General features: G+C 41.2%; 2 protein-coding genes across 2 annotated transcripts; both read right to left on the reverse strand.

The window, feature by feature from the left end:
* Positions 1–10,798: 10,798 nt before the first annotated feature.
* Positions 10,799–15,528, reverse strand: LOC139914468 (leucine rich adaptor protein 1-like). Its single transcript, XM_071902796.2, has 2 exons — positions 14,949–15,528; positions 10,799–12,476 (listed from the first exon to the last, which is right to left on the reverse strand). The coding sequence occupies exons 1-2, from the start codon at positions 15,156–15,158 to the stop codon at positions 12,087–12,089; spliced, it is 600 nt and encodes a 199-aa protein (XP_071758897.1). The 5' UTR covers positions 15,159–15,528; the 3' UTR covers positions 10,799–12,086.
* A 1,668-nt stretch (positions 15,529–17,196) lies between these two features.
* Positions 17,197–21,745, reverse strand: LOC139914427 (5,6-dihydroxyindole-2-carboxylic acid oxidase-like). The gene is made up of 7 exons (XM_071902757.2): positions 21,391–21,745; positions 20,818–21,140; positions 19,748–19,952; positions 18,591–18,758; positions 18,290–18,469; positions 17,913–18,059; positions 17,197–17,813 (listed from the first exon to the last, which is right to left on the reverse strand). The coding sequence occupies exons 1-7, from the start codon at positions 21,743–21,745 to the stop codon at positions 17,626–17,628; spliced, it is 1,566 nt and encodes a 521-aa protein (XP_071758858.2). The 3' UTR covers positions 17,197–17,625.
* Positions 21,746–24,826: the final 3,081 nt, after the last annotated feature.

The raw sequence follows: 24,826 nt of genomic DNA on the forward strand, positions 1-24,826 counted from the left end.
ATAATCTTTACTCTGCTGTGCAATAACTGACCTTCAGCCGCTCACAAAACACTCTGAGTAGTTTTATTAGGAGCAGATTTACTCAGCATATGCCTGAGAAAATGTCAGGAGAAATGAGGACACATCACTGTCACCGGCCCACAGTGCATTCATCACACCAGACCTGTAGGCTATTCAAGGAGTTCACAAAAAAGTTTCCATCAGACTTGCGTGAGCCTGTTACTTTGGAGCAGCAGGGTTGATCGACACAGTCATGCAACGTTCATGTAGTTTCCTACAGGCAAATCTAAATGACAGAGGCATCGCCATTCATCATAATTTACAACGATAAAATCGGATGAATCAAAACTACATCGCTCTTCTGCCTGGAGGAGTTCTTTAATGGCTTCTTGAATAAATACTGTCACCGGCCAAGTTGTTTTAGTTGTCGTGAAAGTAATAAAGTCAGCACATTTCTATTTGTTGACAGGCACGCAAAGTGAAGTGCAGACAGACGTGGCTGCAGGGCGTCACATGGCGTCATTATAGGGGACACTTTCACATGACTTTGGCTCCGTTTCAACATAGCGATGCCATCCACGTCATAGTGCTGCACTACTTTTTGAAAGTGCATGTCCTGCCTCAGACTCACTGTACTACTTTCTGCAGAATGCATTATGTTCTTAGGTGGAAAAAAACGCTGGAGAGTATGATTATAATATCAATTTTTAAAAGATTTTCCCACTATTTTGGTATTGGTTTCCAGTGGTATTTGACATTCTGTGGTCTCAGTCTAGACATGGACTGTTGTTCATGAGTCAGACTTGACAAAGCTGCGGTCCAGACTGTAGCACTCGCATTCAGGAGATCAGAACCAAATAATCCTCAATGCTTCACAGTAAAATTAACACGATGCACAGGACCACTCCAGAAAAGTAAACAAATTGTGTCAAATCTTGTTGAGGGATGAGCACTACTGTGAGTAATGACTTGCGACAGAGTAATTGACATAATGGATAGTCTTCAGCGTGTTGTTTTTGCGTGAATGTAATCTGTAAATCTTTTGTTTTTTTCATGTAAATGTAATCAGGCTCAGGGACAAGGCTTCTTTGTATTTCAATGCCTTTTACTCCAATGTCATTGAAATGTATTTAGCCCCTTAGAGAGAAAAAATGCCTGTCAGCCTGTGCTGAGGTAGAAGGCTTTCAACAGGTTAACAAGTACAGGCAACACATTAAACTTGCAGAATGCTGTTTTCTTCCAAAAGCCTAACTGAATTAAACTGTTTGAATTCATCTGATGAGAGGATGAGATGACAAGAAAATATCACAACTATGAAACCCCTTTAAGTCAACCATGTAAAAAGTATATAAGTAGCCTATACTGTATATTCTATACAAATAAAATACTATACCATCATGGCAACATCAACAGTACATTAAAATGCTATCAAAATGAAATGATGGCTTCCATAGGACACACAGAGAAACCCCTTAGCAAACCCATGTAGCCATGCATCTATCCTCTTACTGTTTTCATAAGTGGGCTGTGGTGGAATTCCTGCTATGTAACATTGCTTGCCAAGACTCAGAGATTTCCCCATGCATTTCATATTCCAACATCTCATTGCACAGGAGCTAGCAGCTACAGTAACAGCACATTAACAATATATTGCTGTTCTTATAAGCAAATTGAGAATTGTAATAAATTCACCTCACTGCCAGTGCTTTGTAAACACCACTCAAATCCAAAAGGAAGGGTTAAGCTCCATTCTTTTGATACACAATGATAAAAGCTTTCATTTTCAAGTGGGGCTCAAAGGGAATAGCTTTGATCGACTTGTGGCATCGCCCTCTTTATATTAGGTAGAATCTCTCAAGACCACAACGCAATATACATGAGTCTTTCCATCTAGATGTGATGGAGCAGAATAAGAGAGGAACATATTGCAGGCTTTTGTAAAGACTGTTAACAAATGTACCAATATTTGATAGGTATCACTTCTCATTGATTTAATCATCTCTGTAAGGTTATAATCATGTTGAAGGTTTGAGACTTTTTCTTAGTAAATGGACCAGGAAATGTTACTGAAAGCCATTAGCTTTAATTTACAACCAAGTGTGGAGTAATTTCCAACCAAATGGATTCATAGTGTTTAGGGCTAGGAAAACCTACTTACCTGCTCTACTAGCACTTACACCACATCAGCAATCCACATGGCCATTTGTCTTAATTAGTCTTAGAAACATACCTGCTCACCTATGAACCCCACAATAGCCATTGAAGGTAGAGGCAAAAATCTGGTGATCTATCTACATAAGCAGACAAGCTGTCAGTGAGTAGCGCACCGGTGATGCAAATGATGATCCTGTACAGAGGTAATCATTAACAGAAACTGTCAGTGGCCGGACCACCTGACCGCAATTATCTCAACTCTCAACCTGCAAAGCACGGCCTGGTCAAGCTGCGGTTAATGGCTATGTTGCGTACTTTCAAGCTGAGGTCATTCTGACTGGTTGTACCATTTTACCGGACAACACTGTACATTTTTGGGGTCAAATAAGTGTCAGTGAAACACTTGTCTACCTTACTGCTCTAACTGAAATTCAGTTGTACAAACTTGAGCGACAAATCATGAAGATAAAGAAGAGCAAAAGGCATTCACCAAAGCTGAAGTATAAAAAATATGAATATCTGCACCTTGAAAACTCTTAAGGAAAACAGCTTATTGGGAAAGAAAGACAGTAGGCAAAGCGCATAGCTAGAATACAGCGCTGTAACTCCTCTTTGACAGAAGAAGTCTCCTGAGTGCTATCGGTAACAGGCTGCTAAGAGGCTTTACTCCCCCCCCCCAGCACAAAGAGCTGTCTGTTAGGCCAGGGGGGCATCCCAGGAGTCAGCCGGGACAGGTGGCTATCCCCACAGGGAATGTATGTGGGGGCTGGGAGGTTGACTGCGAGGGTAATCAGAGACAAGTCGGAGACAAAAGCATGGTGTTATTTCAGTGGTGTGGGTTTCCAACTGTTCAGCGGCTGGGTGAAGTGTTTTGTGTGAGGAGCGCCTCTGGAGAGCAAGAAAAGTAAGAGCGGTGTCTTCGACCAGCGTGACGATAATTCATGTTAAATGAATTAAACTGTATACTGCAGAAATACTGGTTATATTGTCCGTTCAGAATGGCTGTGCTGTAGAACTCAAAAACTTTCCTGAAAACAGTTATTTAAAGTTCAAAAAATGTTCAACCGCTAGAATTTTGTTAAAGAAGTTTCTAGTGTGCAATTCACATTAATGTGGTTTCAAGTGACTGTAAATAGATGCTTCTGGAAATCGGGGATATTTTCAAACAATTGCCTCTGAGAAATACAGGGTCTGTATATTCAGCTAGGCAATGACAAATGACGATATGTCAGGAAGATACCTGGGGAGGTTATTGTTTACTCAATGCCTACCTATTTTTCTTGGTTACGGATCAAACTCAAAAATCATATGGTTCATATGTCAAAATAAGTCAAGAGGTAACTCTAGCCAACAACTCAAAATCTACTTCTCTTTTTTGGCGTGCAAACTTTCAGGTAGCTGGGGCCTGACGGTAATTCAAACCTCCCAAAATTACACCGCCGCAGTGGACACCATCCAAATCCCGCTCAAGTAGAAATGATCTTGTGTTTTCATTGAAGCTCTGGATTTGAATGAGGGGGCTTTAAGAGGGTGCCAAGGAAACGTTGCCAGTTTTGCTTCCTAATCCCCCCGGATATTAGAGGTCCTTTACCTCTTGAACCAAAGCACTTGAGGGGAAATCTTCAAGGTTCTGTTACACCATCTTTTTCTTGAGATGCGGAGGAGTTTCAGTGGCAGTTTTTGAGGTTTGAACTTGGACGGCCCTGGAAGCTCCATCCGTCAGTACTACCTGGGCAGAACAAAGGGGATTTCATTGTGGTCCGGCATCAGAATCGAACAGTGAATCCCAATTTTCTGTCACTTCTCACCACATCGGGGACAAGAGGACGGACAAGCACGGCTTTGTCTGCTCTGGCAGCGTCGAATCTTCAAACCGGGGGCCGCTGAACCGCACATCTCATGTCGATCAGACAGAAACATCTAGAGGATTTAGAAAGAGCGGGACATACACTGATCCAGGGGCAATTACACTATGAAATAAAAACTGGTCGACAGCTAAAAAAAGGTGTCTTGATAAGCCACAACAGGATTATAAAGACGCCTGCTGTTGATTCTAATAACAATCTCAGTGCCAACAGAAGGTAGTAATATGATTAAGACAAGCACAGCTGTGAGGTTTTTTGCACACGGCAAGAAATATGAATAGATATCAGAGATTAGAAGACTAATTCACAACAAAATATCAACAGAAGTGGTATCATCAACCACTGCAAAAAGAAAAAAAAATGTTCCTCTTCAACTAATGCTGTGTCATGAGGGGACTAAGGGAGGGTCTGGCTGGGAAGGACAGTGACGGGGGAGTGCAGTTCCCAAGAGGATCACATCTCATTCCCAGGAAGGATGACAGTCTGTGAGGGAGTGCAGACGGGGCTTTTGGGAAGATGGACTCCCATTATGACAAGAAGGCTGCCAGACTCCGGGACAACATTAATCCATTAATGAAGACAGACAGTGAATTAAAAAAACAAAAGGTCCAGGACTGATGAGACAGAAAATAACAGATTGAAGGAAAGCACCGCACAGTCTTGTTGTGATTCCACAGCTTGAGGCAACACTAACTGAAGTATTCAATTCCTCAGCTGGGTTCTTTATAAACCCTGAAAAAGTCAGAAAAAATGCTGGGAATAAACACATGAAACTTGAACTTTGACAGCTACTCAGATATTTTTTCCTACTGGCACTGTTTCACTCTAAACAAAATATAAATATGTATTCAGGAATACTGGCAGGGGAAAAAGATGGTTCACATGTGAACAAATGCAAATGATGCGCTGATGAATGTATTATTTTTCATATCCTTGAATTTCAATATCGTTTATTGAAAAATCCTTCTCTTAAAGAGAATATACAATACTGAATACATACTACGAGTCAATGGTTTGGACACACCTGATTGAATGTATTATGTTTTTCACTATTTTAAAGCCATTTTGATCTAAAGGCTTATGCTTAAATGCTTGAAATATTGTTTTTTTTAGACAAATATAAATAGTGAAGTTGATGCCTATGTATTAATTTGTTTCCAAAGCCTTTGCCTTTCCTTTTCATGGCAAAGGGTGGCTACTTTAAAGAATCTAAAATATAAGATAGTTTTTTGTTTAACACTGTTTTGGTCACTGCATAATTCCATTTGTGTTATTTCATAGTTTTGATGTCTTTACTATTACTCTAAAATGTGGAAAATAGTAAAAAATAAAGAAAAATGTGGTGTGTCCAAACTTTTGACTGGCAGTGTACTTCCAGGCAGAGCATGGTGAACTAACTGATATCTAGAGGGATAATACTGTAGATTGGCCATAGTACTTAATTTCATTGAAATCAGATCAGATTTTCCTGAGCTCTCTGGGTCAGTCAGTCGTTATGTTTGCCTGCTGACCCCAAACTTTAGGATCATCTTGTTACCAGGAAACATCTAAAGACATTTTTGACCTTTTGTCTTGCTTGTTGCCTTTTGCTGGGAGTGTTCCTCATCCACCTTGCCTAAAACTGCCCAGTGAATCACAAGTGTGAGAAAGTCTTAGAAGACTGTTTATCTCTACTTTTGTAAAACGGTCCAGTCTCACACCACACTAACAAACACACACATCTCGAGGATGTCATGATAACCCCGAAGACACATTTGCAAGATGGTTGAAATAATCGGAGGAAGCCACAACTTCAACATACTTCAAAGCAACCCAGATAACACATGCTTCTCCCTCTCTGTCTCACTCTTTCTCACTCTCTCTCTCTCTCACTCTCTCTCTCTCTCTCTCGTGACTCACAAGTTGACTGTCAAACAGCCAAGCAAAAGTTCAAAAGCTCTGACGGGGTCAGCGCCTTATGTAGAAGGCCCCTTTGATTCCTAATATAGCCACGGAAAGGCTTCCAGGCCCGGATAGAAAGAGAAAGAGGGAGTGAAAAAAGAGATCAAATGGGATAGAGGTTTGTTTTGTTCTCTCCTCTCTGACAGTTCACGCTTCCTGGCTGATGTAGCCTGCCGTTTAATCTCGGCGGGCTCAGTGGGTCGGCCCGTGGTAGTGTGGTGAGGGAGAGAGGCACCCATTCCAGACACACATCAAACACAGCCGCGGTGTCACAGGACAAACCGATAGACATCAAGGTGAGAGGTGCGAGGGATGGAAGAGGGATGAGAGGAATACTGAAGGTATTGCAAAAAGAGATAGGAGAGAGGGGTTTGAAAATATATGGTATGTGTGTCATGTGCTGATAATGATAAATATTTCAGGCCATACATTAGATCACTAATATTTGGTCAAGAAAGACTATATATAGCACTAAAGCCTGCTCTTGTAATTCAACATATAAGTGCTCATAAATCAGTGTTGGTTGATGAATTTAATCATCTAGCCCTTAACCTTTGACAGCAAAGTGGACTAAAGTTCAGTCACACTGATCTTGAGGGTAAAGGTTGCATCCTAGTGTGTAACTAATAATGACTAATTAGCCAATCCTTAGTTCCATGTACTAAAGGCAGAACTTCAAGGAAATACACCACAGAGGTTGAGAAATGTGTTGACATTAGCATTGATCACACTGTATACTGGTTCCACCAGTTAGAGCATTCAGTAGAAAGTGTCACTGCAAAACCATCAATTGTTTTGGCAGCTGAATCTAGGATGTGTTCAGGAACTGAAAAAAAAATGCATCATTAAAATGATAATTCACTCTTGTGAAGCAATTAAATTTTGGAACACCCATACCTAGATATGAGTTCATGAAAGGTTGGAGACAGTCTGCTGTCTTTTCCCTTCTCTCCTTAGAGATAACCGCACACTGGCAAAATTAATTCTTGAAAAGTTGGACACAATACACTGAAAAATATTATTATCTGGGTCACGTTGTTGTAGTTTGTGTATATGTTAGAAATATAACTTTTTGCACCATGTTTTCAAAATGGGACCTATACAGTAGCATCACCACAGATAGATGGGATAGCCAATATTGTTCATTGACTTTAAGTGAAAATTCTCTACTTGACAGTCAAATTTAGTCAGTCAAATTTAATTAAAATGAGCTGTAAGAGCTCATTTTCCTAGTTTGTGTACATGTCTACATCCATTTATTTTATACATTTCTTACACTTGCAAATGAACATGCATACTTGAAGCTCAGTGAGCCAGTACAACATTGCACTTAACAATTCAGATGTAATTATAATGTGATATTCTATTGGGTTCCCAAATAGCAGAGGAAAAAGGCCTCATGGGATGATTTGTAACACTGATAATAGCCGAGACTGCATCTGATAAATAATCACTGCATCAAGCATTGGCTGTATATTTATTGTGATCTAAAATACCCTCCCAAAAAATAACTATGAATGGAATGCAGCATGACCAGATTGGAGGGTAATGAACTGTCAGACTGGCCATTTCTCTATTTGGGTTTCTCAGAGTTTTTTTTGTTTTTTTTACAGAAGCTTACAAGGGGTTCTTGTAAATCTCAGCGGAGGAATTTATGAGACGAGAGACCACCGTTGTTAATCTCTACTATTTGCACTGACCAAAAAAAAAAAAAAGTGTTTCGCGCCTTCTTCTGCCGTATTTGGTTAGAGTGTTCCCCAAGACCAACAAAGTTTCATGAGGCAGTTTAGCGGTGGTCCACAGAGTGATGGGTCTACAGCCTGGCATGAGGCCAACTGAGAGCTTATGAGAGACTTTCAGCTCCCAAAATGGGATGTTTTCCTCACGTATGAGGCAGACGTATCCCAGGATTTCCAGTTACATAATAATCTAATTGGAGTGAAGTATTCGGCGAGGCTGAAGTTGAGCAGTATCATCGCACCGGCAGTGCAGAAAATCTCCTGAGAAACACAACATTAGCAGCGCGGCTAACCTTGACATTCATTAAGTATTTTTCCTAGACGAAACAAGATATTGGTGCTAAGGGACAGGCCTTATTAAGTTTTCCACGGCTTCATAAATCTCCCAACATGGAGCTAACCCACGTCTTGGAATGTAATAAAGGCTGACACAGTGGATCTAATGTGCTACATCTATCACGACAGCAGAGCATTAGTCAAAACTATCATGACCAGGTAGCAACACAGAGACGAACATGAGTCAGACCGCAAACGTTCCTTTTTAAGCCTGCAATGTCATGTGTAGGAAATGCAATCTCTTCCATCTCAGTGTGATCTTTATTTAGTTGAAAAGTTGTTGGAAACCGAACACAAACAACATAAGCTTAAGCAGACAGAATTCCGCAAGCTAAACCTCAGGCCCACAGAGAGAAAACCTAATTAGACCAGTCTAGATTAACTTGACAATTGTGTCTATTTACTCCGTGGCTTCCTGTCTGAGGGGTCCGCTGTGTCTATGGCTCTTTTGATCCCCCCCAAAACCTACTCCAGTAACCCATATCCTGTATCCTGTGTGTTCGCTCGGTAGCATGGTGACAGTTTCCCAGATACCAGACGGTATTGGTTTCCCTTCATCTTGTGGCACAGGCCCAACCCCAGTGTCTAATTTGCTAATGGATCCCTGCTGGAAGCCCCTCTCTCCAATGTATGGCAGTGTAATTATTTGCGCTCAAGAGAAGAAACTGGGGACTAACTATGTGAATGAATAAATCATTGTTTTGCACCCTGCTCCCGAACTCGAGGGACTGCAGCCGATTCTGCCTTTGTTTGCTTTCCACAAGGCCTGCGTGTCATTCACCCTCAGAATAGGGCAACTATAATTGTTGGCAGAAAGATTTCATAAAATGTGTAATGTAATTATGTGTGCTGTAAAAATTCATGAGACACCGACACGTTACGTGTCAGCTTTTCAGGAGGATAGGAGTAGATAACTGATTGGAGTCATAGACTTTTCTATTAGCATCTCTGAAATGACATCAGCAACGCCAGTGGCAAAATCCCTCAACCAGCAAGATAGAAGGCGATTAAAATAAAATGTGATTGAAGAGGATTTGGTTACAGGTTGAGCTGGGTAATTAGTTAGTTTTAAGGTGAACATTTAAATCGTAAATGTTATACTTAAGAGACTCCATGCTTGGAGTAACAAAAAACCTTGCACAGTTAACATGTTTAAGCTAGCAGCTGAAGCACTGTTGTGTCTGTCTGTATTTTCAGACTTGACAGTGGATGATCTGGTGAAAGATGACACATTTCGTCGCAAACACTTGTATTCATCACAAAGACTATGAGAGATGTTAAATGGATCTGCCTTTCATGAAGGAGAAGTACATTTATAAGACCAAGGAAGACCCAAAAGGCAACTTCTGTTCATGTGTAGCGTACCATGCAGCTCTAAGGAATTTTGACTCAAAGCTATTACAACATAAACTTGCAGAACCTGTTCTGTATGCCCGATTACTTCAAGGGCCACTAGGTCTAGTCTCAACATTTTTCCTTAAGGGATACAATGCTATAATCAGTGATTACATGGTTAAATTTGTTAAAACATGAAATTGTGAGTATTTGAGACAACTTTTTGTGCTTTTAATTGAATCGGTGACACAGAGGTCATGCTGCCATTCACAAGGCTCTTTGGTTTAGTGCCTTTAGCTTGGTTCAGCTTGACAGGGAGCTTAAGCGTGCCAACGGCTCTGGGAGGGAGAGATAAGGAAAGGCAGCATAAACCAAATAAAGCTGCTTTGCACTTCAAGTGAGACAAAGTTACAAGTATGCTTAATGCGCCCGGATAAATAGAATGATTATATCTGTGTGGGACTGATGAATAATGAAAAGCGTCCTTTTGTGTCCAGTCTTTCCATTCATGCTTTGATTGATACCAATCCCAAATACTGTGAAAGCCTTAGGTGAGAGAGCTTTGTGGAAGTCTCATTAAGAGGTGAATAAATCATGACTAATCTAACAAGGCAACATTTCCAAAGCCAAGGTCCGGTGTCAGGCTGAATAAAGAGGGTGTCATCCTACTCTGGGAACTGCTTAAGTACGCCCCATGGCCATGGTCGTTTATTTGCTGGCCATAGACACCGAGGGTCTCAACTTTCCAATAATGACTTTCCCTGTAAAATGTCTGTCTGGAACTTCAATTATCCAAGGAAACACTGAAAGAAGCCAGTGAGATGAATAAAAACAAAAATAACATACAATAAAATGGGCTGTGTGGCTGGTATTTGTTCCTATTCTGTCCCATTCTTCATTGGTGTTAGTTTTAATTGACTTGGTCCAAGCATTGCACTCTGATGAGAGATACTCAAGAACCTTTTACACGGTAACAGGATTCCTCGTCCGTGATAAGTCTTGCTATACCCTCCCAAATATTAGCCCAAATGGCCTTCCTCTGCTAATAGTTTGAGGGATTTTAGAGGGCGAAATAAGCGGTCATTTTCTGAATTTAGAATTCGTAATAACCTTCCTAGCTTTGTGTTTTCTCAGTAATGTGATGTGGGGTAACAAACTGACTTAATGAGGGCAATTTTCCATGCTACATTACACAGGGAACCACAAGTTGCGACTCGATTATTACAAGATTATTCTACCTTAAATGTACCAAGACAGGAAAGCACCACAATGTTCACGTTCCGTCTCATTAGGATTCCATAATGGGGTCAGTGAAAAATTTGTTTTTATGTCCAAAAATGGACAATTACCCGACAGTTAAGATTATGTGTAGGTGTTTTTTGGGAATAAAAAAAGAATTACACAACGTGAGAAAGAAGAAAGTCACAATATATTATTTCATTCCCCCAACAAACCATTCAGCAATTACTGAATTTTTTTTTTTTTAAAGTAGGCAGCATATATACACAACACACATGGCATACACATCAATGGAGTTTAAAGCTAAAATAATTGTTTTTTGTACAGAAATAGCTTTGTTAAAACTTCAGTCAAACATTTGACAACAGTGAACTAGCTTTAAAATGTGCCCACTATAAGCAAACATGTGTTTGACATATGTCCACCATGAACAAATCTTCCATCTGGTATTAACACGTGTTGCCTCAGGCCTAAATTATCTGTAATACAATCAAATTGCTTTGGTATTCAATCAATCAAGTATCTGTGCTTTCAATAAGCAACTAATCTCTTGTAGTTAAAACTACATTTCGTAAAATTCTAGTAGTGTTGACTGAGGTATAACATTTAATGCCATCAGTCAAAACAATAAAGTGAAAAATTAAAAGCTGAAGACAGAGGTGGTGCTCAGAATTTGGCATGGAAACAAATTGCACTTGCTGTAACACTTCTACAAACCACTTTGTTTTGCTACTTAAAAGAGCTCACCCTCTTGATTCACACAGCATGAAATTTTTAATTTTCCAAATGGCTGCTAAATCCTAATCTACTCCTTTGCTTAGATCAGCTGATTGTGGCTGACCCACTACAAAGTCCAAATTGAATTTGCTACAGATAAAGGAAGGAACCTGCAGTTCCACAGATGTTGACATTGCAGGACTGGTGTGTCAATGAGAGGAACACTTTGCAGGAACTATCTCACTGTGGTGCGTAACTGTGATATTGAATTAGTACTGAAATTGATGCTTTCATGAACCCATTCTTCATTAAATGTTTTGAAGCCAATAAGTAAAAGTGAAAAAGGTTCGGTATTGGAGCAGAGTAAGACTGTCCTTGAAATAAATAGAATTTTAGTGCATCATACAGCATCTTTTTTTCAGTTTAATCAATCTGCACGTTAAAACATTAAGACATAAAAAATTAAGGTGTTTTCCCTTGCATTTGATGTGACATTAAGTGGCAATGGTTTTATGAGGAACATAAGGAAATTGGTTTCAAGTTAAAAAGTAATATGAGTCATTCAGCAAGTCTTGCCACCCACTTTGGTGTCGCTGTGAAATGACATCAGAAAAATGTGGAGCATGTGGCGACCTCAAAAAAAAAAAAAAATCTGTCAAGTGTGTTAATTTGCCAAAGTGAAGAACATGTACGCCTTGTAAATCTTTCTCCACAAAATATCTCAGTAGTCTCTGCAATCACCACATTGAGCTTATCATCGTTATCCAAAGCAGTAGTATTCGTCTGATTCCACCCTGAGTTTCAGTGGCGATTTGCTGAAAGTATCGCCATCAATTACGTTTTTATCCACAAAACAGTCGAGGTCCGTGGGTGACGGCTGGTCTGGGAGGTCCTCTGCTAGAGTATCCAGATAGCTACCTACAGATATACCATCTAGCCCGTCGCTGTTAGCATCATTCAAACTGTTGAAGCTGCCTCGCAGTGAAGTCCCGTCCTGGCTGTCTGAGAGGCTGTACAGGCTGCCTGTCAGGCTGCCCTCTTGGCTGGCCGCACCTCCTTTGTCTTCTATCATCCAGCGGATGGACTCGATGCCCTCGTTGATTGACATGAGCTGCTGCATCAGCTTCACATCAATGGCTCGCAGATGCGCCTGTGTGTTGGAGAGAGAACACTCACATCAGGAGAGGGCATGTAAGGGTGATCAAGTGTTTAACACAGCTGGTATTTCCATTACATGACACAGTATGTTCTCATATCAAAAACGTAAGTGGAATACAAGGCATTCATAAAAACATAATGGTTCTTATTGTCATTGCTGACACACTGTATGAGAAAGCATTAGTCAATTCCCCTGTAACACTCGAAAATGAGTCTTAGCTATTTATGAACAAAAGAGATAAGCTGCTGTTTACATTCCACTCATGGACAGCACACCATATGCTGTTTTCATTGACACTATCAAGCCTGCTTGTGGAAGAAAGAGACATAACTATGTGGCCCTGGAAAAGGACTTGTATCTTGTACTTCTCATGTAATGGCATAGTCAGTAAAGGGTTTCCATGGTGCTGAATGATATGCCTACTATAGACAGAATGGCCATTGATTGAACTCCCTTCCATGACAACTATGCCATTGATTGAGGATGGAAGTGGTCAGCCTATGGTGCTATTCCCCTGCCCCTAGCTAGTGACAAACACCCAGTGAAATGTGTAAATGGACAGTAGTAACAGCCAACCGCAGTCAAAACGCATTAAGCCAGATGGGGGCTGACAGGGCCGATACAATGTTCCAGACAGCTGGCTTGATAAAACAGCCTTTCTTGGGAGTGGATTTGCAACCGGCCTCCATTTAGCTCATAATGCCGGCGGTGTGTTTGTTTTGTGAGCGTAGCCACCCGCTTTATGCACATATGCAAGCCAAGCAGATGGAGCCAAACTGGAATTTTACTCCAAATAGCCATCTCATATTATAAGATGGAACCAGTGGGTGGGTATCACAGGATGAGCTTAGTAAACACGATTAGTGCTGCATAATTTTTTGTGTACTGGGTAATGATATTGAACCTACAAGATGACATGTTTTATTATTTAGGATAATAGATAAAGCTAATAAAGTTTGGATCCTAATATTGTTCAACACTGCCTGCACTACTTTATTCAATAGAATTTATCCATGTTACTTTGCTTATTTGACAGGCTACAAATTATTGTGGCACTTATAGCAACACAGTGTTGCTATCGATATAGTGTGGCATGGGTGTGATTGTCTGGTAGAGGGCCAAACCTGACCAGGCACACCAGAGAAGAGCTGTCTGATTGGATTAGAGATTAAGCTGTAGGTTTAAGGAGTGACAGCAGCATAAAAGCCCAAGATGGCCCAAATTAGACATCAACAATACACGGCGACAGGAGACCGATAATGGAATTACACTCCGGCCTTAGGGTTTTTCCAAGATGAAAACAATTCAATTTCAGCATAATTTTTGGTAAATTTGAGAAGTCAGCGTGAGAAATAAGATTAGCTGATCAAAACAAAGGCATAGGCTGTTACATTTTCAAAAACAAAATGTGCATCTTCCAGATCTGTGACCATGTCTCAGGTCTCATTCAGCCCTTACATTGATATATAAAACTAAGCACAACAACACAAAGTCTCACTCTGAGGCCTGCAGTTGTCCTCAGTTGGTTAGTCGGCCACTAAACAGCCCTACTATAGTCTGCAAAACTCGGTCAACTTGGCCATCTGCTCAGGAATCCTAATACCTTTAGTGACCTTTAGACTTGAAATGGGGGTTATGCTGTGACTCTGGGTCAAATAAGGCTGCAATGTAAGTGTGCTATGTAACAATTTGTGGAATCTTTCATAGTGTGTGTTAGAAAATAAAAACATGTAATCATGAAAAGGTGAATATACAGGCAGAATTGGTTTCCATGGCACATTTCACAGATTCATTTGAATCACAAGGGAGAGGGCCGTTCACTGAGGTGAGGATGGTTCATCAACAAAGAACTGCTGTAGTGAGCAGGTGTGAATGGCTCTCACCAACTGGGTGGTTTCACAATACTTTCTGGAAGAATGAGGCAGGACACTTACCACTGGATTTTTACATTTAACAATCACATGTTGACACAAAGACCTGTTTTGCATTGAGCCTAGGCATTTCCTGTGCACCCAGGGCTAGGCTGCCAGTGAATGCAATGCAGTGGCCATATTACAGACAGCAAGAATGTCAGTTAAAACCTAATAGAAATAAAACTATACTAAATAATAATGCTAGTTAGTCTGTTTATATATTTAAGGCCTTACTTGTGTACCTTGGCTTTGTAAGGAAAAGAACAGCATGGGCATATGGACAGTTGAGAGCAAGTCTCTTCACATGCAGTGACCTCCCTTCAAATTACAAGTCGGTGAACTTTTAATAGAAAGCTGAAAATGAACATAAACATGGGTGTGCGCCATTATTTCTTGGCGGTGCCCCGTATGCCATATGGTTTGTAGCGTACAGTGGAGGGTTTATGGCTCGAGGACCAGTGTTGGCAGCTTTTCCCTAAAACCCAGCAGCTACTGTGACCTTTTCTTAACTGCTCGTTCAATTAAGTGAGATACGGAAAGGACCACTCACCATTTCTTGCTTCAGGAACAACATTTTGCTCTCCAGCCTCTTCAAGTCGGCAGAACTCGCACGGTTCTTCGCGAGATGCGGCGCCGCCGACTTCTCGTGCTTGTCGTGATGTTTTCCTCCCACGAGAGAGCGAATGAGACTATCGGGGACTTTGCGACCCAACTTTGTCTCGATATCCTTAAAATCAGGCGCGACGTTGTCCTCGTCCATGGCAGAGGTAAAATGCCGGGGAAATTATATGTTTTCACTGTGTGATTTGGAGCAGGCAGTACAGCAAATTACGGGGCTCCGACCTCGGAAATGCTCCCAGTGACTTGCTGGGGGACGACGGACGGAGACGAGAACTAGTTGTATCCAGGACGAGCAGTTTCAAAGTAACCGAGCAAAGAAGCAAAGTCGGTGGGAAAAGCTCGTGCCAAACACGCTCTACTCACAACTTCAAGTATTCAGTCAGTCCACGGCAACAGTGTTCAGGTAAAGACACTTGAAATGACCAGGTCCACTACAGCGCTATAGTGTTTCAGTTAAAGCTCCCATTGAAGCGTCTGGCCAGTAGATGGGACAGACAGTTTAATGACAACGTGCTTTGCTTAGACCCTCCCAAGCGGAGCTTCCCCTGAAACCAGACACCAGACAGGTGAGGTGGGACAAAAGTTGTTTCCCCTAAGCCAGGAAAAACATTTTGGAGGAGATACAAACTTTGGCACAACACCGGGACATCAGAGTTCCCACCCCCTGGCCAAATATCCTCCACAGAAATTAATATAAAGGAGTGTAAACCATAAATCATATGGGGCGCGGCTAATGAAGGCCATATACGGAGACTGACATATGAGTAAATGTATAAGTAATATATCCTGACAGGCTATTTCAAAATGTAATTAGGTTAAATGTAGCTATGTATGCATAATGTATCCTGGGATAAGCACATATATTTTAAAACATCAGCAAATATTTTAAATAAATAATGTATCCTGGGATATATACACTCATCGATAATATATCCTAGGGAAAATATATTCCATGTATTTCTGTAAAGACATGGTGAAAATACATGAAAATGTCCTTTTTTCTTTTAAATATTGACATACATTTACGCCAAATGTATGTAGCTTCCATATATGTCAATACATAACATGCTGTTAAAATGTATGTAAATGTATTTTTGCTTCTGGGTTTTGTCACATCAAGATAATACTTCGATATCAATGCGCAACATCTGTGCGTAAAAGCCGAATAAACCACTGCGTGTGCGCATGAGTTGGAGAAAAAAAGTTTAATCCATTAATCAATTGACATGCATCCAGACCCAGCAGCATTTTGGCAAATGTATACATGTAACAACAGAACAGGCCAATAACTCATTTAAATAAAATGTGGTTATTTATAAGGCGGTATTGTGTGAGTACAGAGTTCAATGAGGTCACAGGACTGCAGCCTCCTCAGTGTTCTGGACATCTGCAGCTTCGTTTCTTCTGAGTCACCATGGATGGATTTCCCCTGTTTTAATCTTCATCTTCATTTATAAACAATTAAACAGTTCAGGTCATGACAAATCAATTTATCTAAACGCATAATAAAAAAAAAAGCATATTACTAACTTTTCATTCACTCAACAAGTGCAGCTTTCCACAAGGAATGGGGCAGAGTTTCAGAGATTGAACTATTGCACCCCCTTGTGGGTAACACAGCTCCAATCTGCTGGAAGGGGGACAGTTAAATACCGTATATTTACAGTATAAGCGTTTGTATGCTTAGTTTGGAAATGTTAGCTGTTACATGGACAGTATCTTTGTATTTTGTCATTATTTTATTGCTTCACTTCTGTTTTGACTGTGCAATTAAACTAAACTAAAGACAGTAAAAACACAGAAAGAGTGTGATATAAAACATATGGCAGGATTGCTAGATTGTAAGGTTAAGATTTTAATTATTTTTGCATGTATTACCTCATTTCAAATAATTCTGTCACTTTGACCTGTGTTTACAAATTTACATAACATCTTGAATCCCTGTCAGAATGTCTACATTTCTTACATCAAGGCACTGTGGAAGTATAGCAATACAAGAAACATTAAACTAAAAGGCACAATATACTGTATAATTGCCTGCAAGACTGGATGCAATGCAACACTGGTGATACCAAAAGCTCAATTTCAAATGGTTGAACATGAATTTCTGTTAAAGGCCCGACTACAGCGCCACCTGTGGCACCAATACAGCGCTGCCTGTGGCACCAATATGGCCCCAACACCCACCTTTGTTCATGTTAATTTTATTGGATTGAAGACACATTCCATTTATAAATTGCCTGACAGGTGAGATATGGAAATTGCAGAGAGATTATCTTCCATCGTAAAGATGCACCCTTAAAGAATGTAAATACCTTTACCCATGATTGATTTACTCTGAAAAACCCGGATGTTGGAACGCGTGAGAACAAACATGAGAATAAACTGTACCTGCATTTTGAGTCATAGTGGGATATGAAATCTGCAAAAAGATTATTTTCTATCAGCACCTTGTACCGTTCAAGAACCCATGTGCGTATGTTCTTTATTGATATACAAATGAAACCCCCAGATTCAGGCTTTAACAAACTGCATAGCTGCGTGTCAGTACAAAAGTAAGGAAAGAGAAGAGGCGCGTAGCCGAGGCTGATGCTTGAACGCTGATCCTAGACTACAGATTGGCTTTTGTCATCGTCGTAACGCTGGTACTGATCTCCGAGCAGAGGCTGGCGGCCCTCCGTCTTGTAAGACTTGGCACGCACGGCACATGTGGTGGCAGCAAAAATGACCGCAACGATCACAAGGGCAGCGACAATTGCGATGGTGATGATCTCAGTCACAGTCAAAGCTTGGCCTAGAAAGGTAGAAGTCGATGATTATTATCCTATCATCTGGACTTATTCAAAGACAGTGACGGAATATAATGAGACTCTAAGTAATCTGAAATTCATACCTGGCCATACAGCCTCATAAGAGTAGCCAAGGTTCTCCGGGGCAGTCACAAACATCTCAGCGTTAGTGACAGGAGGCCAGAAAGGCACCATGTTGTAGCCCCTGTTGTGACCAATGGGGGCATTTTCTTCGGGGTACACAACTGAATCTGTAAAGCATTGGGAACTTTAAGTTAGCCTGCCACCAAACAATAGCTTACCATGCCAACAATACAGCATTAGCTAAAAAACAATGCTTTACCATGCAATTGCTCTAATTTACCTCATTCAGTGTATATTTGGTGAAAATCTATTAGGAAGGCAAATACATTGACCAAGTACGACTTGGAAAATATAAAGAACAAGTGGTTTTGAAAGTCTGATTTGGTGGTTGAAATACCTGGACTGTGTCTCCTCAGCCACTCGTCAAAGATGGCGTCAGTGTAGGTGTGGAGCAGGACGAAGATGGGGTCGTTAGGGGAGAGGTGAGTCTGTCCCCCCGTCCCATTCAGGAACAGATGGGCCAGGTTGTGGAGGCTCCTCACCACGGGGTCATAGTTCCCCTGGGGGGCGCTGTACCCTGCCGACACAATATGAGTGTGTGTTAAATGTGTGTGATAGAGAGACAGCCTACTTGTCACCCTACACTAATAAAATAAATTCAGCGCACATATACAGTACATGAACAAACACACACACACCTTCAACGGTGTTCCTGAAGCTTTCGGAAGAGGTGGAGTAGTAGGGCGGCGTGTCAAAAGTGTTAACCTGCAGGCAGTCAGCCACGTCCTGGGGCTCAGGGAGACGCTGGACCATCGGCCTGTTGACGTTTCCCGCTGGGTTCCTCCTGATAGCAGACGTCTCAGTGCCTGGGAGGAGACAGTGGAAGAAATCCAAATATAATTGGATAAGGGTTTATAGCGCAGTTTGTCTTCAGTTGAAGATTAAAATAATACAAATGTTAAATCCAGTATCTGACGACTTTCTGAGGGAGATGGATGTGGATATGCCTGACAGAGTGAAATGTTGCATATAGCGTTTTCATGCGGCATACATGTCCTGTATGCTTTTCCTACACACCAGTCACAAAGATAAGCACTTTGCCATGCAAAAACATTTGTCATTTGCAGATTGGAATTTTAGTTATCCAAACATTTCAGAAAAGCTCTGGAGGCAGAAATAATCTTATTGGTTGAGTTGAACCTTAATGGGCAGAGCCAAAGAACCATGTTTTTCTGAGCACAAGTTAGCCAACTGGCAACCTTGAAATCCAAAGAGGGAATAAAAAAATAGAAATGGCAATGACTTCTCTTTTTTCATTAATTTGTGACCATGGCACTATTGATTTTGGAAGGTGGGTTACCTAGATAGCTAGGCTAGTGTGGCTAGTTTGAACTTGGAAGGTCAGCTAGGCTAACTAGTTAAGCTAGATAACTTAGTATGGCTAGATTTATTTATTTTTTGTCAGTATCAAGAGCGCTAGGCTTCGTATTATTAGCTTCCTCCTCTGTTACCCCTTGCCTTTTTCACTGGGCTTTAATCTGATTTTATTTAGCCGTAAAAACTGTGGTCCTTTGGCTCCACCCATTGAGGTTTGACTCAACCAATGAGATTAGCCTATTTCTTCCTCAGAGCAGCTTTGCCTGCGAGAAATGTTCATATGACTAAAAGTCCAACCTGCTTCTCATTTATTGTGGTGTGTTTAGTGGGAGAGTAAGGGCTGTGGATGAATTTGTCCTATTTTTCTGCCTCACATTTATGTCAGGTGTTGGGATGCCTGGTGTTTGAAATTCCATGGAGGATTGCTGTAAAATCAGTGAAGGGGAGTGATAGCCACTGTAGGGCACGATAGTCTTACTGTTGCAGATGGTTCCCAGAGTGTCATAGTCGTCTACATTCTCACAGATGACCCTCCACTGGGAGAAGATAGAGTTGGAGCTCAGGCCGTTCATGTCAAAGCTGCTCCTGGCTCCCATCAGGTCGTCTGTACAGATGTCACATGTGCTTCCACCGATGGCAAAGTTCCAGTAGGGCAGGGCAAAGGACGGCTCTTGCAGCATGTCCTGGTTGTTTAAAATAAAGTGACAGTTACAGTAAATCACTCTTTGTGAATGTGAATGCTCCTTAAGGCTAGAATCCAGAGAACCAAGGTTTTAACCTGTGATTTAAGCAAACAACACTTTCTGGAGCTGCTCCATAGTGTATTGGAGGCTGACATAGTGGAATGTTTCTACACATAAATGGGCTTTATTCCATAGTGCTGCTGTGAGTAAGAAAATTTATCCCTATCCCCAACAACCACCCTAGGTAATGTCACAGTGTTCATAAAGTCTAATGTATGAAATGTAGTCATAATGTATGAAATCCAGTGACTACTGTCATATTTGTATTTTCACTTTAAAGTCAATGTCAACAGTAGATTGATTAATTCACCATGCATGAATAGATTCAAAATAAATGGCATTTATTTGTTACAACAATATTTTTTGGGATTATAATTATTTTAATTGCAGTTGACAATATGCCAGCAATAAGAGAAAACAAATGGCCAACAGGCGCTCTGGTGTGCATGATTAAATCTAAGCTCAGACCATAAAAAGCTTAAAATCACATTTTGTGCAGTGCTCGCTTATAATTGCATGAAATTGTATGGTCAATTATGATTTCCCAGCCAATACAGCTGTAGGGCAGAGCATTAAACACAACAAACAAGCCAGCGAAACCACCAGTGGATTGACAAAGCATTATTTACGCTTTTTTCCCCCACTTATCTCCATGTAACTTAAATCAACTTAAATTAACTTAAAAGTTTGACACTACTTACTATGATATGAATTTATGTCAGAAAGATTTGTGAGCCTAAAAAGGTGAGTAAACCTGAACAGCACAGTGGGCCACTTCTCAGTACCTCAAAATAGTCTATCTCACCTGCATGTCTCGCTCCAGCTGCAGCAGGTGGAACCTGTGCCAGGTGACAAAGCCGGGCCCTTCGTGCGAGAAGTCCACTCCCCCGAAACTCGCCTGCCCCGCGCCCAGGAAAGTCTTGCTGACCGAGTAATAGTGGGACCACACGAAGTAATTGTAGATGGTGATGTTTTCGAATTGCACGGTGTTTCCGTCGGGCCCGAAAATCTCCGGATAGCGCCGCGTAGCGATAACCAGGTCTGGGTGCACCGTGCGCTTGGCTTGATCCAGCGCGTTCACGAACGCCCTCTTCTCATCCGCGCTGAGCAGCATCACGTTTCTCCTTACTGAGGGATTACCGGAGAAAAATGGGATTAACGTTACCAGTCATGCGTTAATGAGGGCTGAGTTTTAATGACTGGAAAAAAAAAAAAAAAACATATAGGCATATGCCAATTAAACTATAATTACGCATAACAGGCTGTTTTATTGCCATGTCCTTGAGCCAATTGATAACTTTTGACTGCTATTGTTGATCTATTCATGTTCTAATCACACTCATTAAAAATAAAATTACGTAAGAGAACGCGCACTTACCAACGGCGACCTGCTGGTCACAGCTGACCCCCGTCCATCCGTGTCTGCAACGACCGCAGTTATAGCCGCTGAAGTTTCCATTGCACTGGCAGGTGCGATTGAAGAAACGGACAGGCCATCTTTCCCGATCATCCCGTCCGTCGTGGGGGTACTGAGGGCCGTGCGGGCGGGCATCCACCGATACGGACACGCACCGTCCGCGTCCCGAGCTCGAGCCACACTGGTCGTTGTCCAGGCCGAACGGTGACGGACAGCACTCCCCGCTCCTCAGTCTCTCCGGTGCCACGCACTCCCTCGGGAACTGAGCGCTCACGGCCGCCGCGCCCAGCAGCACCAAAAAGCCGCACTTCCACATATCCAAAAAGTTGCCAAATTTACGCGCGCCTGCCACTGATTTAGAGTCAACTCTGTCTACTGTGCCACCTCCAAAATGGTATCTCTCCTGCAACTGTGCACTCAAACAAGCCCTTTTCCAAAATGCAAATCACATCACTTCAACACATCAGCAATTAGGCTACTTTCTCTTTCAAGTCAGTGGATAGAAAACTTCCCCTCCCATGCGCCCGGGCCCCTGGTTCTAATTGCCCCACACCACTGAACCCCCGACCTTAAATACCGGATTAGCGCATGACTACCCAGATTTTCTGACTCCCGCGTGATCCCATCACATAACATCATATTTCCTAGTACCGGACACGAATTGAAAGAGGGCTAGGTAGTGTGATTCAGTCATGCAGTGTTATTCTTCTAAAACACACTCGAGGTTTGTAGTGGAATGAATCTGACAAATTTATAGGTCTAACATTCTATATAAGAATTGTAATGAATTGGGCTACAGAATTGTTTTATAATATAATACAATAAGATATGATATGAATGAGTAGGCCTATCCATAAACTTTAATTTGTGTGCTATTGTGTTTGTTACATGGACTATAACGTTTTAACGCCTCATGAACGCATAAAAAATCAATTTGCCATGAAGTAATAGCCTATAACAAATTGAGGCAATTGGCACACTAGTAGGTGTTTGTGGTTCCACTTAAATAATCAAATTAGTGCTGCTCGCTCAGCCACACAATATGGGACTTGCTTACAGCATTCACTATTGTAAGTGTATACTCTTACAATGAACACATTTTGTTATTTTGTGTATACAGGGCTACCACACTGTGATATTAGTGAATATTCTGTCAGTCTGAATGTAAAAACAAGTAAAGGTCCACAGTCATTCCTTGCATTATTTATAATGCCAGAATTGAATCTACTTGAATTTGCCTCCAAGGTTCATGTGTTCATTAAAGTGATCATATTTCAGGTCATTTGACTTCTAAAGTATGCACCCCCTTCCCTCTCTTTCTCTCTCTCTCTCTATCTCTCTCTCTCTCTCTCTCTCTCTCTCTCTCTCTCTCTCTCTCTCCACCACCACCTCCTCCTTCATCCCCTCCTTTCTCCTTGTGAGCAGCAAAGAACCTCAAGGCTACTTGTGCTGCCACCGGCACGTGAGGCATGGAAACAAGGAGGGGCTGTGTTCCACAAAAAGACAGGACTTCTAGGTATGGAGAATTTCTTCTATGGTTTCTTCTCCTGGATTATACTTTTTGCATTAGTTTTGAGTTACTGTAGACTGTTCCAGTGTGCTTCCTGCTGTGTTTTTACACACACAGTGGTGAACAGAAATGACTCTAAAGCAATATCTTTTAGAGGCATATTGAGTATGCCTATTTACGCTGGGTAGAAACCTGGTGAAAGGTGTTTTATGAATGTTCTCCATCTTTAAAATGATTTGTGGTTACTGCACCAATATCAGCCAAGGCAAGTCTTAACATTTAGCAAAGTGGACACATTTTTTTAGAAGGATTAACTACTGTTCAAAAAAATCTACTCAATTTAAGGGTATCATCAGTATCCAATCAAAATGATATTTTAGATGTTAATCCAATGTGATGAATGTCAGTTGGAAGTGGAGTCAGCAAGGACGAAAAAGCTTTCAATTATAGTGAGTTACAGCAATATGAAAAGATTACCCAGTCTCCTCTGCTTCCATCATGTAGTTCTTTTCCTGCTTCACTTTTTACATGAACTGCTTACGCAACATTCATTTGAATTCTACCTCCAATCGCCCCTCCAGCCACTGACTGAGACATGTGCGCTGTTTGCTTATTTGCTTCATTGTTTTTCAGGTGAAGGAGTGGGGTGAAAATGAAAAAAACCTTTGATTTTTCAAATGATCCTCTGACACCAGTGGCAAAATCCTGATTTTCGGTGTGCTGCCACTGTAACCTCAAGACTATTTTGTGATAGAAAAAAATGATTGACTGTTATTGTTGACAAACCCTACAGCAATAACCCCAAGGGGTCAGAATCTAGGGCAGGTTCAGCAAAGCAGCCTCTTTTTAAAACACCCAAAGTCTTAGAGATAGCAGTTACATTCTTCCCATAATACACTGCAAGCTTTACAGTGGGTTACACCGAGGGCATTTGATGCTACAAACAATAGTTGTTTGGTTGCATTAATTGCTAGTCATTATTTCATAACAACGAGGATGTGCACAGTACCAGCGATCCTCAAGGGGATCAACTCCCACTAATTAGCAAGCGGCTGCTTCACATCTTCACACTTCGAATGATGGTGGGCAAAATACAGTTGGGTTCTTTTGGGAGAGGAAAAAAGTTCAATGTCAGGTTTTCTTAGCTTTAAATAACCATGTGTCTGCTTTCACTTCAAAAGACCAGGCATTTCTGAAAGAGCAAAGTGGCAGAGAACTGACATTCCTTAAAAATGGCAAAGCAGGCACTAGGATAGTACTAAGTAATGTCAATAGTTAAACAGCCCAAATGGTTGGCAGCCAAATGTTGAATAAAAGGAATGGCGAGGAAATGTAGTTGTCAAATGATCTGTCCTGAGATATATTTGATGCAGTTTGCTCTAAAAGTAAACAGTTTAGTTCTGGAACAAAACTGTGGCGAACACATTGTTCACAAAAAGATGTGATGAAAGATGTGGCCAATATTAATTTTGTGGATGTAAAAAGTGTTGTACAAATCATCCAGCTTTATAATTGAACTGTACGCCACAGATACATCACAGAAAATAAGTTTCACAGCAGTTTATACCGGTTTACTCAGAGAAGAAAATTAGGCTTTTTTCCAACCTGTGTTTCCACATACTGGAAAGGAAGGATTCTTAACCCAGTCACATGTGTTTCACGTTGGATATCATAATACCAGGCTGGATGTATCGCTTCATAATTGGGGCGTGACGATGAGGATTACACAAAGCTAGCCCTAAGCTCATTCTCATGAAATACATTTGAAAATACAACCACATTCCTGATGTTTGTAAGTTCCCAGGTTCCCCTTGAGGAGCAGTGAAAGGCCTATTAGAGTGTCATGCTTTTAAAGAGATTTTTTACGATAATTTAAACATCATTTAT

This window comes from Centroberyx gerrardi, chromosome 23 (genome assembly GCF_048128805.1).
Source record: "Centroberyx gerrardi isolate f3 chromosome 23, fCenGer3.hap1.cur.20231027, whole genome shotgun sequence".
NCBI classification, from domain to species: domain Eukaryota; kingdom Metazoa; phylum Chordata; class Actinopteri; order Beryciformes; family Berycidae; genus Centroberyx; species Centroberyx gerrardi.